A 15,064-nucleotide genomic window follows, 5' to 3' on the forward strand; every position below is an offset into this window, starting at 1 on the left:
TTTGGTTTGAGCAACACATTTCTGTCTGCTGTCAGACTTAACAGAATACAAAATAAAGCCAAATGATAGGTGGCAGTTGGAAAAGGTCAGAAATTATCAACATTGTATCATGGTCAAGATTCTGACTGCAAATCATGGCATACACTGACTGGGTACTTAACTTTGAGAATATGCGTACAGTTTTTAAAAACTGGGCTTAGATAGTTGATGGGTTTTTCATGATGGGAAATATTAAACAAAGACATCAAAGTTTTTGAGTTAGAAATCAGAACAGCAAAATATGTTGGTAGCCCTTAAAGCCTAACCCAACATACTGATGCTACTGTGTGCAATAAAATCATAGTGTAGTGTGGAAGTGATGACAGCAGTGATATGCCTGTTGAAGTTATTCATTCAACTGTATAAGCATCCCTGTTGAAGTTCAGATTTAAGAAAACATTTCCTGGGGAGGTAAATTTCAGGTATTTTCTTTTTTTGACAGCTATACGAAATGAATTTTGGTATTTATCTTCTTTAGGAAGGAGAAGTGATACAATTTTGTCCTTTGTACTGGGTACTTGTTCTCTTAGAGCACTTTTAAAACCTCTTTTCTTTAGAATAGTCTTAAAAATACCATCTCATAAAATAAAATAACTGTCTGGAATTCCTTGAAGCTCATGGTTTGGCTTCTGAAGTTCTTAAACAAATAGACTGTCAGAAATTGGTGTGGATTCATTTGCAGGATTAATGTTTCATTTGCAGTAGTTTCTTTGCAAGATCAATACTCTGAAATATCAGAAGATTAAACATGTATCAGATACCAAAAGCACCAAACATTGTTTTAATTACTCAAATAGAAGAAAGCTGGATAATTTTTACTTGCTTATGAAGAATGTTCTGCTTAAGCCAAAACAAATTCTTTACCAGTTCTTCTGGAAAGTCTGGAAGTATTTAAGTTTCTTTCCTCTGCTTATGAGACAATGCCTGTTAGTGAGCCAGTGCTACATGGGATCACACTCTTCATTTGTAACAACCTGTCATTCAGCTGGTCAGTAAGCTAATTAAGTATGTCTGTTAATTGTTTCAGTAATACAGTGTATTGAGTTTGAGGTTTCTTGCTCTGTTTGTCGTTCCTATAGGAAAAAAAAAAGAAGCAACAATCCAAGGTCTGTGCCTGTTGAATAGTTTGCAGAAAGTTAAACAGTGTATCCATTCACTTCTGCTATTGTGGTATGTGAAGTGCAGTCTTTTGAGCTGAATCCCAGAGTCATTAGCTATTAGCTCAGGCAAAGCACCTATCAATTTCAATCATAGCTAATCATGTGACACTCCTTTATTTATGTCTGTATTGTGGTGTTAACTAACAGCTTGTGACAGGGATTTGTAGATGGGTCACGCAGGAGCGGGAGTCCCAGGAAACCTTGTGGTCCCTTGGCCAGAATCCTCTGCGGCTGCCCTGAGAGTAATTGCCAGACTGGGCTCCCTACTGCACTTTACAGGGAGCTGAATAAATTTCCTCCACTGCCTTAGCAGATGAGTTGCAAGGATATAATCCTTCCTTTTCCCTGCCATTGGAAATACATGCAGCGCTGGTGGCAATACACAGCTTAGCGCTCTAGGACTGTGGAGATGGGGCAGAGGCTGGAGTCTGGACAGGGTAACAAAGAGGTGATGTGGCTTGGGGTGGCGTTTGTGCACCAGCACAGGGTCAGCCAGAATTTCAGTCTTCCAGTGGGAATATTCAGTGCTTCCTTCAGTTATATAAAATATTGGCATAGGAGCCCAGGCACGCATGAGGAAAAATATGTGGATTTGAAACAATACTTTCAGTGTCTCTGAGTGCTTTACCCAGGAAGAACTTTGTTTTATAGCAGTACCATGTGTGCATCATACTGCTACTACTGCTGAGCCTCTTTCAGCAGAGTTGAGCTCTTTTATACCAAACCTTCATGACTTTTTTGCCTTCTGAACCAGTAAGACTTATTTCCAAATCATAAACTTATGACAGAGATATCATTCATGAAAATCGGTACTCTTTTCCAGGAGCCCTCAGGAATACAGACTAGATTCGTTTAAAATATGTGTAGATGATGGATAGAAAAGTGTAAACCTAAGCTTAAAGAATGGCATTATCTTCATGCATAGTCCAGCATGGCTGTGTTTAGTTTTCCTGCTTATTTTAGGCCTATAAGTGTATGTTGGAGTTGTGTAGAATGGTGAAACAAACTAAAAAATAGTTATGGATTCCTCCAAGTGACTTTTCCAGTCACTTGTGAGTCAGAGACTGAAAAAGACTGTCTGAAGAGCTAATGAGTTCATCTTGGTAGTAGGAAGTTTGTTAAGACTTTTAAAGTGGAAAGGAATTACCTATAAAATTTTTGAGACCTGTTGAAATAGAGCTTCAGTTCCTATGTGCTTAAGGCTGCTGAAAGGAGCGAGCATCTTAAGAAAACATAGCTGGCTAAGGAACAGTTTGTGTAGTACCATGAGTGTTTAGAGTATCTGAAGCACTGCTAGATGCACCAGAGAAATCAGGGTTTAGTAGCCACAGAAGAACTCTGTTTCTGCTTGGATCAGGACTTTGCAGAGCACTCATGTTTTGTGATGCATATCTCCAAAATTACACAGATCTTAAGGCAATAGGAGCCCCATGTGGGAGTTGCTTTTCCTTGTTGCCCAGTTTCTACAATGATCTGGATGTTAACCAAATTATCATTGATTCTTCAAGCTTTAATTCACCATAGAGGCAGTGGGAGCAGCAGCTTTAATCATTGCCAGCTTTTACTGACAGAACTGCAAATCACAGTTGCCAGATGACTCAGACTTTGGCATCCTTATTTTTGCTCATGATTTTTATATGGAAATTCGAAAAAGTTATGACCACAAAGATCATGATTTTCAGTAGAGTGCAAATACTGTAGCACCACACCTAAATTATAAGTGGGCTTTAGTCCATCTTCCTCCTTCTCCCCTCCTCTTTATTTCCCCTTCTTCTCTTTTAGCTTGTTACAATTAGATGACACATTTTCTATTTTGGGGAAAAGGGGAAAAAAAAGGCGGGGGGGGAGCAGTTCATGATGACATGTTGGCTCTCATGTTAGTGCAATCTTGCCTTGACACATGCAAGCTCCTGGGATGTGTCCTTGAGATTTTGACCTTGAAGAGAAACACTGGGTGTTAGGTAATGTGCCTCACTGCCCAAATGCTCCATTTCTGAGATCATAAGGGGAGATGCAACCCCAGCCTTGATTCCTCCCATTTCTTTTTGCAGACTTGTAAAACCGAGGTACAGTGTGGGGAGAAAAGCTGGGTGCAAAATGCTTTAGCTGACTCTTGATAGCAGCCACAGTGTACAACTTTAGCAAGTGGCTTCTCTGTCTTTGAAGAAGCTCTAGAAAAGGGGTGGAGCATCTGTAACTATAAAGCAAAGGTAGCTGTGGTTATAAAGTAAAATGGTCCTTCCTGGAGCATGCCTGCCTGGGATGCAGGTTGAGAAAACCAGCATTGTGTAAAGATGTAGCTTGAACTCTATAAGGTTTGAGGGTAACCACATAGAGGAGGCATTATGAGTACTCTCCAGTTGAAAGATTTTTTGAGCTTCTGGGATGTGCAGCACAATCTGTGTATCCTCTAGCTAGGGCAGTTGGAAGAGTTTATTTCAGTTTTGAAAACAGCAGAGCTGCTATGGTAGAGGAAATTATACAGAATTCCCCATTTATGCATCTTGATGATATTTCTGAAGTACCAGGCTGGGCGTTGCTTATGGAAGCAGAACTCAGTGGACTCTGACTGATGGTCAGATGGTCAGTGGTCTGCCTTGTATTAACCCTACCCGTGCCTAAGCTAGAGGAGTGCAAGACAGCTGAAAGATATGCATTCACCTGAGGTAAACCTGGGCCTACATCTGAAAGGTGGGACTTGCTGAGATACTCCACTGTTTTTACACAGCCAAATACCATCCAGGCAAGGACTATTTCCCATCCCTTGCAATATCGGAAAATTTGTCATCAGACCCACTCCAGACAGTAATGTGAAAATATACTCCTAAAGTTGCACAATAACTGAGCAGTCTGTTTGAACCTGTTTGGCCACTCTGTTCTTTTGGCTGTTCATGTGCCATGCCAAACTGAGGCTCAAAGCACAGGTGGTGCTAACCCGTATGTGGGTAGTGGGCAGAGGCACACAATAGCCATGCCAAGTTGCCCTGGTGCTAAAATCTTGGACATGTGTGGCTGGCTGTCACTGAGATGGAGGACAGTTCAAACTTCTCACATATCCCTTGACACAGATCTAAGCTTCATGTGCTGCACATGCTGAGCTGCTGTCTGATGTTTAAATGGTGAACTGGTGCTGCTTTTAATTTGTTGTGATACTTCAGGATGTGTCTGGGGAGTATCTATGAGAGAAAATGGCTGGGATGATGCTTTGCTAGGCCTCCCCGTGCAGAGGGGACCCTCTGATGAGTCAGAACCCTTGTAGAGTAGCTTGCTATCCTGTAAGTAGTCACACTGTAAAGCTACACAGGGTAACTTTGCTTTAGAAATATCATTGGCTTATGTATGACAGTATGATTAAGATCACATTGGAAACATTTTGGGAAAGCTGGAGGAAGCTGTCAGTGCCTGTGCATTCAGCATGTGTGTGTACTGCAGAATGACTGTGTTACCAGCTAAGTGAGACCAACCACAAGGCCACACCCTGTGGCATAGGATGAGCCAGCTATCTTGAGCTGAAAGCTGTGTGGCAATGGACATTTGGGTCAGAGGCTTACAGGCTGTCTGAAAGCAGAGTTAGATTAGGGAAAGTCTATTCACACCATACTGAGGATTCACACTTCAGCACATTAGAATTGTTTGCTGCAGTGCCTATTTATATCACATTTGCTTTGAAAGTGTTACTAACTGCAGCTGTTGTGGACTTCTCCTGGGCTTTATGTGTTCCATTGTATACCAAATTAGCAGGTTTAGATGTCTGCGGGGTCTGAAATACATTTAAGCTTTCTTTACCATGCAAAATGGAAGAAAATTGCAAAAGTCAAGAACATAACTAGTATGTTGTAAGCTTCCAAATGTTAATAGTCTTATCATTATAAAGAATAATAAGTATGTTATTGATTGGTGGGGAAATGGAAATTGACCTCAGAAATAATAAGGTATTTGAGATAATTCATATAGCTTTTGAAAAAGTGGACAAGCATGTTTTTATGATGAAAACGATAGCTGCCAAGGGTGAATTACCACCTTAGAAATATACTCATTCATTCCTGTGACATACTGTTTTCTTCTGGTTTTTTCTCCATTTTAACGCAACATGGGGGAAGATAATAATGTCATTTAATTTATTCATGCCTGTGTAGAGAGCCTCTGCAATGTGTGAGCACCATTTTAGTTCAGTTAGGAGCTCCATTGAATCTTCAGTGTCTCAGCAAGAGGTTGACTCAAAATGGCTGAAAAAGAACATTGTACTGGAAGTGAGTGTTGTACAGTATCACTAACCAGAGTATTCTTCACCTGACTGTTTCAGTGTGGCAAAGCACTTCCTGGCCTTTCCAAGCAAGAAGACTGCTGTGGAACCGTGGGTACTTCCTGGGGTTTTCACAAATGCCAGAAATGTCCCAAGAAGCCATGTAAGTGCTATTTTATTGTTATTCTCGTGGCTTTTCCCCCTCAAGTAGTATTTTCCTTTTTTTCAGAGGGGAAAAATACCAAAGGAACCTAGTAGAAAAAATGTGCTATGATTTGATTAGGGACAGGTTGTAGAAACTGGAATTCCCTTGCATGCCAGCAGAGTTACAATATGCAGGCACTTGGTGCAGCCAGCAAAGTTGATGTCATAGGGTTTTTTCCCCTGCTTCTTCCTCCTTTGAGTTAGTGATGGACTGTTGCATTTACTCAGTGCAGGAAGAGTAATCACATTGATTTTCCAGCTGGACTTCTTCTTTTTTTTAAGTTTGCAGAGAAATCTTGACTTATAGAGGCGCCAGTTTCTGCTTGGAGAGAATGCAGTGACCTCTCGGGACTGTGGATGAAATTTCATGTTTGGAGCCAAGGTCTTCCAGGCTCTAAATTGCTGGTTGCTTTTTTTTCCTCTGCTTTTGAAATATCTTACCCAATAATTAGACAATGACAAAGACTTTCTTCAGCATTTTATTATGATTTGACATCATATTATAATGAGAAAAGAATTTAGAATTATTTGCATGATTGGTGAGGATAATCTCTTGAACTTTTTGTCAATTCTATTATTGTTGCACAGGAATAATAATACTTCTGTGTCATGTCATATTTTCAGCATTAAATGAAAGATGGGAAAAGATAATGTGATCTCTGTTTTGCAGATGGAGTGGACTTGCATTTACTGGGCCAAAAATAGGTCATTAAACTGCAGTCATTCTTACCTAGTTCTTCTAGGGACCCTGTTATTCAGATAGCAATGCTGGAAATATGTTCAGTGTTTGATTTTTTTTTTTTGGAAGCATGTGTTTCTCTGAAAGTCTTAATGTGGATGTAAATACAATTTCAGCAGAAAATATGCTATTACTCCTATTTCTCTGACTCCTCCTTCCATAGGAGACTGATATAAATTTATGGTGACTCAGTCTGATTTGCTAGTTCCTAAAACATTTTGTGTGTTTGAGTATATCTATCTTCTGACATGCTTTAGAAAGAGAGCCTCTTTGGGTGTTTGAAGGTCATAGTTAATAAGACTCAGGTATCTATTTTATTCCTGTAGCACGTAAATACAGTTTCTAAAAGGAGCATACATGCCAACAGTATAAAAAATAACAAAGACAAGTGCCAGATGCTGCACCTGGCCCTGGGCAGCCCCGGATGTATGTACAGACTACAGAGTGAGAGGCTGGAGAGCAGTGCCGGTCAGAAAGTTGAACCTGAGCCAGCAGTGCCCTGGCAGCCAGGAGGGCCAGCCCTGTCCTGGGGGACATCAGGCACAGCATCACCAGCCAGGCATGGGAGGGCATTGTCCTGCTCTGCTCTGAGCTGGGGCAGCCTCACCTCGAGCGCTGGGGGCAGTTTTGGGTGCCACAATATAAGAAAGACATTGAATTGTTAGAGAGTGTCCAAAGGAGAACCACGAGGATGGTGGAGGGCCTTGAGGGGCAGCTGGATGAGGAACAGCTGAGGTCACTGGGTCTGTTCAGCCTGGAGGAGACTGAGGGCAGACCTCAGTGCAGTTACAGCTTCCTTGTGAGGGGAACAGGAGGGGCAGGCACTGATCTCTGCTCTGTGGTGACCAGTGACACGACCCAAGGGAATGGCCTGAAGTTGTGTCAGGGGAGGTTTAGGTTGGATATTAGGAAAAGGTTCATCACCCAGAGGGTGGTTGGGCACTGGAACAGCTCCCCAGGGAAGTGGTCAGAGAACCAGCCTGACAGAGTTCGAGAAGGGTTTGTGCAATGCAATTGAGCTACGACTGAAATCTAGTTTATCAGAATCATAGTGACAAGTGAAATGTTGCTTATTTGGGATGTAGGTGTGAGATGAGAAAAATCACAAAAGCCTGAAATGTGTTTCAACCAAAAATTGGTTGGAGCTACTAATACAAATTTTTGGTGCCTGATTTGAAAGGAAGCACACTTGCTAGTTCTTCTCAGTTCAGGTAAAATATTCATTATCTCAGCCTGGAATCCAGCACAGTGTTAAAAGCAAGCAAACAGGGAAACTGTGAGAAACTTCTGATCCACAGGTGCTTCCTAAGTGGGTACAGAGAAGTGCTTGAACTCAACCTAAAAACCTCTCCTAAAGGGAAGTCCACCACTCTTTTTTCAAAGCACTGAATAATTTCTTTAAATGCTAATGAGATGAGCAATGTCCTTTTGTTATAAAAAAGTTTAATGACTAGCATGCTTGCTCCAGATGGGACACTTCAGAGTTCCTTTATCTCCCATAATTTCTAATCTACATTTTATACCTATGAGGAGATGCCCTAACCCATAAAATGTAGAAACAATTCTTGGAACAGGTCTGGGAACCCAGTCTCTTTCCCAGAGCCCTTAATTGCTCACAGTATGAGTCATGCTCACTCCTGCTTTCTGGCTCAATTTGGAATTGTTTTTTTAAATGCAACTGTATGATTTCAGGAGGAGACAGAGAATGGTGCCACTTGGAATAATCCTCTTCTTCTGATTAAAGCATTCCTGGAAAGTAAGGATTTGTGACTCCTAGACATAATAGGACACATTTCTCATCTTTCTAGGTGGGAGTTCTCACTGTATGTTAGTGTTTTAAGAAGGGAGGAGGAGAAGGGTGCGCTATCTATTTTTTTCAGATTAAAATACAGTGTCATTATATCAAGAGTGTAATTTGGTACGTGTATGCTTCAAGAATATTCATTGAATCTGTCAAGATTTTGTAACAGTGTATATATTTTCTCTAGATTACATTTGATTTAGGAATGATTCTAAGCATGATGCTGTTTAATCGTGCCACGTCTTATGGCAATGCTACATAGATGCAAATGGTGAATTTTTAGATTCTTAAGAATTGAAGGTGATACATTTAGTGTGTTGCAGGTGTTTAATTGATCTTACAGCATCTTAAAATGTTGTAGGTGTTCAGTTTGAGCTTCGGCACAAAACCTGAAAACTGAACAACTCTTCTGGATCTGGGTCCAAGTATCTTTTGGGCATAGGTGTCAAACTAAACCTAATGACAGTATCGAAGTGTTACGGTTCTGTAGAGTAAACAATTTCCAAAGATAAATGTAAATTTGTTAGAAGATTTAATGGAAGTCTAGAGTGGATGCTGAAGGATTTATATTCATCAAGTGTTTTTATTTTTACAACACTGAGAATGCTTCAGTGGTAAAAAGAATATGCATATATTATATACATAAATTTATATGATATTGGATGGGAAAACTTGGGAGTTAAGTAAATAAATAGTAAGTTGTCAGTTAAGTGATATCTATAGGTGTGCCTACAGGTTAAGTTAGTCCCATATTCTTCCCATATAATTCTGACCTGTTCTGATATTTCATTAAATTGGTATTATCCTTTTTATTGTAGATATTTTGGAAGCAAACAGGCTTCCTTTTACTTTTATGGTTTTATGCCTCATAGACTTCATTAAAAGTGAACATGTTTTTACAATAATATGTAATCAGGTTGTGATCTTCTGCCTAACCCACTTCAGCAAAATATTTAAGCATATACTCCAGTGTCACTAGCAGGTACTTCTCTCTTCAATCAACTACTTAAAGACATGCATCAGTTTGCATATGGCTTGTTCCCATGGTCTTACAGAGGGCTCTGTCATCTTTGTAAGGACTTGAGTATTTTGGGTAACAGCCACTGCTCAGTCAGAGCTCCTGACTTGTTGCAAATTTAAGTGCCTTGTCCTTAGATAGCTGCCATGTCTGTAATTTTATGGGTTGTTCAATATTACTGAAAACCAAAGTAGTTTTTGAACAGATCTCCACTTTTAAGGGCTTCTAACAGAAGACCGCTTTTAAGAAGAAGGGTCTTTCTGTGTTACATGGGGGGTGTTGGGATTGGTCAGGCTTCTTGCTAACTTAGTAATTACAAACATGTTGTTTAGGTGAATAAAGGGTAAGTAATGTTGCACTCCATCCAGCTCCCACATGGATCACCAGCCATCACTGAACAAGCTTCTTCTCTACTGTGACTTGCTTACATTTCCGCTCTTTGTTGAAAGGAAGAAAACAGCTGCTAGTAAGCTGCCAGTTTCCTGTTTGTTGTGGGAGTAGGAGGATGAGGAAGGAGGGAGAGGTTAAAATCTCTGACCTCAGTCCAGCACTGCACTTCCTAGAGCAGCTGAGTCACCCTGGGAGGGAAAATGTGCTGCAGCACTGGAAAAGACCTGGCATAGGTTATGGGCTGGTCTCCATCTACAACTGGAAGCTGTTTTCATTCAGCAGGCTGCACTGCAGGGTACCATTCCTGCCCACAGAAAGTTACAGAGACTCTCCTGGTTTTAGTGTGGATTAAATCAGGTCTGTTATGGCAAGCACAAATCAGTTAGGACATAATGAGTGCAATTATGAGTTTGAATGTGCCAACATGAGTACTAGGAGTTTCATTGACACTTTTGGGGACCAGAAGTAGACTAATGCATTGTGCTTTTGGAAGTCTCCTTAAATTTCAACTAGTTTTAATATTAACATTAGGAAAAGACTGAAAAATCTGCCTTGGAAACTAAATGTGTAGCTGCCACTTGAGTAGAGAGACAAAATTTTCAAGTTGTAGTTGGTGTTAGAATGATTGTAGTCAGTGTAAAGATGGAAAAGTATGTGTTCATAACTGTAGTAATGTTGCTGTATTTTTACTATGCATGTTTAACCATTTTACACTTTATGCAACATCTAAGGAGAATCTCAATGTTTTATTTAAGCAGTTATTTTAAATAATTCACTGATATTGAAATTAAACTATCTCAGTCCAAAGCCTGCTACTCAAGATTATCACTTAATTTTTTCCAAATAATAGGCAAAGCTTTAGAACTAGCTAAAACAATTATCCTTTTTTTTTTTCCCATCATTACAGTCAACCAAGTGTGCAATTCAGGCATTATGTTAAGGGAGGCCAATCAATGGCAACTTGGGTTGTTCTGTCTTGGCAGTTTATATACTCTAAAGATGGAAAAGAATTAATCTGGTGGGTCTGGGGGGGTTTTTTCTGTTGAACATTGGAACACTTTTGAAATGAAGCAAAAGATCTGACAAAATGTAAGGTATCTCTGTTGTAACATTCAAATTATGAAAAACTCTCTTGACTCTTATTAAAAGCATTTATGTGATCATAGTGCCAAAAGTTTACTTCTATATGTTTAATAAAGTACTGGGCTTTACCAAGAAGTTAGCTTTTAGTGCATAACTATACAAAGTTACTGCTCGCATTTTTGATGTTTAAGAAACAATAAATGGTTTTCTGTAGTCTGAGAAGCAGCCTTAAGTGGAGGAAAGAAACAATCAGTAGAAATAAAAAGCTGGTTAACTGAAAACTTTCTAGTTTGGCAAAATTGAATTCAGTATTTATTTTGCAGTGTTATTATGTCTGTGACTGTTTACACTGTTCAGCCAGTAAGTGAAGTGAAGTTTAGTATTCTAAAATGCAACAGCTCTGTTAGGTAAATCCTAGATGTTTCCATAATGAATCTTCAACTTTATCTTTTCCAAAGGTGATATTTGTAGCTGGTTTGCAAAAGTAATTATTTGAAATTTCAGAACAAATAGGATTAAGGTATCCTGCTTTCAAAGATTTGTTTTGGTTTTTAACACAAATTTGGCTGGATAACTGAAGATTTTAGTGGTGCACATATTGAAAAAGATGGAATTAGTGTTGCCTGTACAATCTTGGATTTTCATGTCTTTATCTTTTTTCCTTAACCATTTTTCACAAAACCTTACAATTTTTTAAATATACTTAAATAATAATTTAGCTGTCAGGCTCTGTAAGCATATAAATGATCAGTGTTTAACTGATGTATTTTTTTTTCAGCTTACCATGGATACGGTCCTATCATGGAATGCCCACAAGGCTACAAGAGGATCAATGCTACATTTTGTCAAGGTATGATAGCACCCAAATTGGTTGTGTTTAGTTTTAGTACTGGCTTTCTGTGACAGCTTCTTTGATATTGATGATTTAGATCAATTATTCTGGTCCATTGATTTATATTTGGGAAAAAATGTTGAGTATACTTTTGATGCTTTCTAAATATTGACAGCTCTGTAAGAGTGAGTTTTTTCCCTCAGGGAAAATAACTTCTGAAACTTTTATGTATACCCTCATTTTCTTTGATTATGTATAAAGATGACTTCATAAGGATTCTTTTACTTTGTTTTTCTGTAGAAATACATTGTTTTGTCAGTTGTTTTTTTTTTTGCTAAAGAGTGAATCTGTGGACATATTCAGTTAAGTCAGATGAAACTAGCAATACAGAACAATTTTTGTTATCATGAAAGTATAGAGTAATCAGAGAACAGTTCTTTTGGACTTAAGAGAATAGGCACAACAGTACTTGCCAGACAACATCCCTGGCAAGTGGAGATGAAAAGAATGAGTATGTGGCTGCCATGTAAAGTGTGACCCCCCTGTTTCCAGAATGTGCATAGTGCAGGTGAGGATGTGTGGCATTAGACACAGGCTGGTCGTGTTACTCCGAGATTATTATTGCCTGCTGGCAAATATAGGAGTTATCAAAACATACAGGGTTGTGGGGTCTGCATGATCATGCAGCTACAAAGCAAAGCTTGGGACATTTGGATTCTCCTGGTCTGTAGCATCTCTATCTGTCCAGCTGAAGAGATGACCACAGACAAATGCTCATTCTGTCTGTGTATCTTGGATCACTGCACAGAGGTGCCAGGTGAGGATGTAGGAAAAAGCTTAATTGCTTGTCTGACTGGTTTGGCACAGCACAAGAACAAGGAGCTCTGAGACAATGTAAGCAATCTTGCAGCAGTGTTCTGGAGAGAGATTTGGGAAGAAAGAGAAAAATTAGTTCAAGTGAAGCTGATACTGCTGTGGCCAGCACTCTTGATCAGTGTTGATACTGCAAGCAATAAAGAGGTCCAAACAAATAGTAGTGCTGGTGAAGAGCTGGATAAAATGAAAGAACAGTTGATGTTAAAGGATATTTGTAAGCATTTTGGACATAAATTTAATCTTATTTAACTGAAAATTTTCCCTTTGCATGTTAATGAGGGATCGTACAATAGCCAGTTGCATAAAGAAATTATTTGCCCACCAAAATAATGAAGTTTGTAGAGCAATAAACACAAACATCATGTTGTTTCACTGCTGAGGGAGATGTGAGCTGCTATCTGCAGCTACCTGAGCCTATCTGTTGCTCAGGTCTCTACCTAGTGGTTTACCAGCTTGCAGGGTAGGGTCATTTGGAGGACTGGATGGATGGGTCAAAACACTAAAAAAGGAAATGGAGGGGAGCTGCCAATTGCATCTCAAGAGCTTGTTCCCTGCTCTGCAGTGGAAGACTGTAAAGTCCTCTTAGTAAGTAAAAGGGATGGGGAGATGTTGATGGCAATTTGCTAATGAGGACTGCCAAGTGAAAAGGTGAAGGAACTGAGTGTCAGATGTAAATGGGCAGCCTTTTCATACCTCAAATTAAACATGCAGGTGATGCATTTCAGCAAGACAGTCCCAGCTATTTTGAAAGAGATTGTCTTGTTCCACATATCAGTCATGAGGTTTATCAAAGTCTGCAAAAGAGAGGTTTTCTAACTTTGACCCTAGAAAGTGTCTAGAAGATGCCATGATGATTAGTGCCCTCGTGCAACCCTCTGAGCATGATCCACGTGAGGCAGGAGCTTTTGATATCTTCAGTAGTCGTGTGTATACCCCACAGAATACACAATGGTTTCAAACAGCAGCAACCCAGCAGGCATTTCAAGGTGAGTAGGGCATTCAGCTTGGTTCAAGAGGTTGAACCTAGGTGTTGGCAAACCTTATTTCATGGAAATGAAGATCCATTTTCTGGGGTTATGGACAGTTAGAAATGGTCTGCTGCTTGTGAAGGCTGCCAGAAATAGGCCAGGAAGTTGTTTCACTGAGCAGTGACAGGCTGATAGAGAGAGAACATATGTCTGTGGGAGGGAGCATAAGAGGGAACTTAGTACCGCCACGGTAGTGTACGGAAATAGATCTGTACCTGGTAGGCTGATCACTGGGTTTTGCACTGGGTTTTGATGGTTCTTCCCCTGACACATTTTTGTACTACATGACTAAAATTGTAAGAAATATGAGGCTTTAAACAGTTTGTTTTTATACTACTGTCACTATCCCAGAAGAGAGTGAGCTGTAGATTCTAAATATAACTTGTAGTTGACACATGGAAATCTATAATGTAGTGTTTAATCATAATATGATAGTAGGATTACCTTACCAGACTGTTGATGAATTTAGGATGGGGAAAAATCTCCTAACTTTCTGGAGAGGAATTTTGTAGTGGCTGTTGAAGGTTCCCCTTATTGCTTTACTGAGGTTTAAATAGCTCCTGTGTAATTTGCTCACTAACACATTCCTATAAGGAGACATGAAAGGGAGAAGGAATCCCCGTGAAACAAAGCCATGATGGTATTTAGTCCTATTGAAATAAGCAATAAGATTACCATTTTCTTTCAGAGGGTCAGGATTTTGACCTCTGTTTGAACGTTCTTCAGGAAAGCTAGCTTCATATGTGAAAGCTGCTGGCAGGGTGCATTGCAGCCCTGAAATGGTCATTAGCATGAGCTTCTCAATGGGTCAGCCAGAAGTGTCCTGTTTGTTTATCTGAAGCAGACATGCTTTTCTGTAAGAGAAGAAGCCCGGGCTAATGAAGAAAGAGCTGTCCATATCACTAACACGGACAGCCACAGATGGCAGAAGAAAACTGTGTGAGCTGCTGGCGTGGGAGTATTCATATTCCTTTAAGAATCCTTACAATTAAATTGGAAGGGAGTGGAACAGCATGTCCATATGCAAGTGTAAGTTTTAATTAAATTATTCTCTGCTGAAAGAGTACGCATGCTGTGTCCATGCTCAGAAAGGGCCACGGCTGCCAGACCAAATAGTAATGGGGATATATTTCTGAATCCCTGCCTGCAGCTAAAAGAGATTGGTTTTTTCACCTAGATGTTGTCCAACTTTCACTGCCTTTGAAAACTCAGGCCCAAAAGCCTAATTAACCTTTTGTTCTACTTTGGTTTTGCAGTCAAAAGTCTGCATAGGCTTCATCAACTAAGGAGTATTAGTGTGAATAATTACCAGATCATTATTTTTTTTCCTTTCAAGTGAGTGAACTAATGTAATCAAGCATTCTTCTCTCTAATGTGTAAGTAGGACCACAAAGAACCATCTTGTGGGTATGTTAATTCAAGCAGTTTAGTGTAATTACTATCAAGAAATCTTTTTTTTCCCCCTCAGTAATTATCTTTTCAATGGGGTGATTTATTACATGTACACACATGGATGCCCTAAGGCTGTCATTAGAGCCAAAATACAGCTTATCAGTGTTGCAACTTCTTTGTTAGAATCCACATGCAATGCTAATTTCTGGTTCCCTGCTTAACGTTATACTTAATGTTTCCTTAGTCTGCTAATGGTTTT

General features: G+C 39.7%; 1 protein-coding gene across 4 annotated transcripts in view; it reads left to right on the forward strand.

The window, feature by feature from the left end:
* LTBP1 (latent transforming growth factor beta binding protein 1) overlaps window positions 1-15,064 on the forward strand; it is a 188,412-nt gene that overhangs the window by 92,362 nt on the left and 80,986 nt on the right. For all 4 annotated transcript variants that reach the window (XM_036381048.1, XM_054514385.1, XM_036381049.2 and 1 more), the window contains 2 exons: window positions 5,503-5,605; window positions 11,456-11,527. In XM_036381048.1, coding sequence (XP_036236941.1) covers window positions 5,503-5,605; window positions 11,456-11,527 — 175 coding nt within the window. The remainder of the gene's footprint in view (window positions 1-5,502; window positions 5,606-11,455; window positions 11,528-15,064) is intronic.

The sequence above is a fragment of the Molothrus ater genome, chromosome 3 (genome assembly GCF_012460135.2).
Source record: "Molothrus ater isolate BHLD 08-10-18 breed brown headed cowbird chromosome 3, BPBGC_Mater_1.1, whole genome shotgun sequence".
Taxonomy (NCBI): domain Eukaryota; kingdom Metazoa; phylum Chordata; class Aves; order Passeriformes; family Icteridae; genus Molothrus; species Molothrus ater.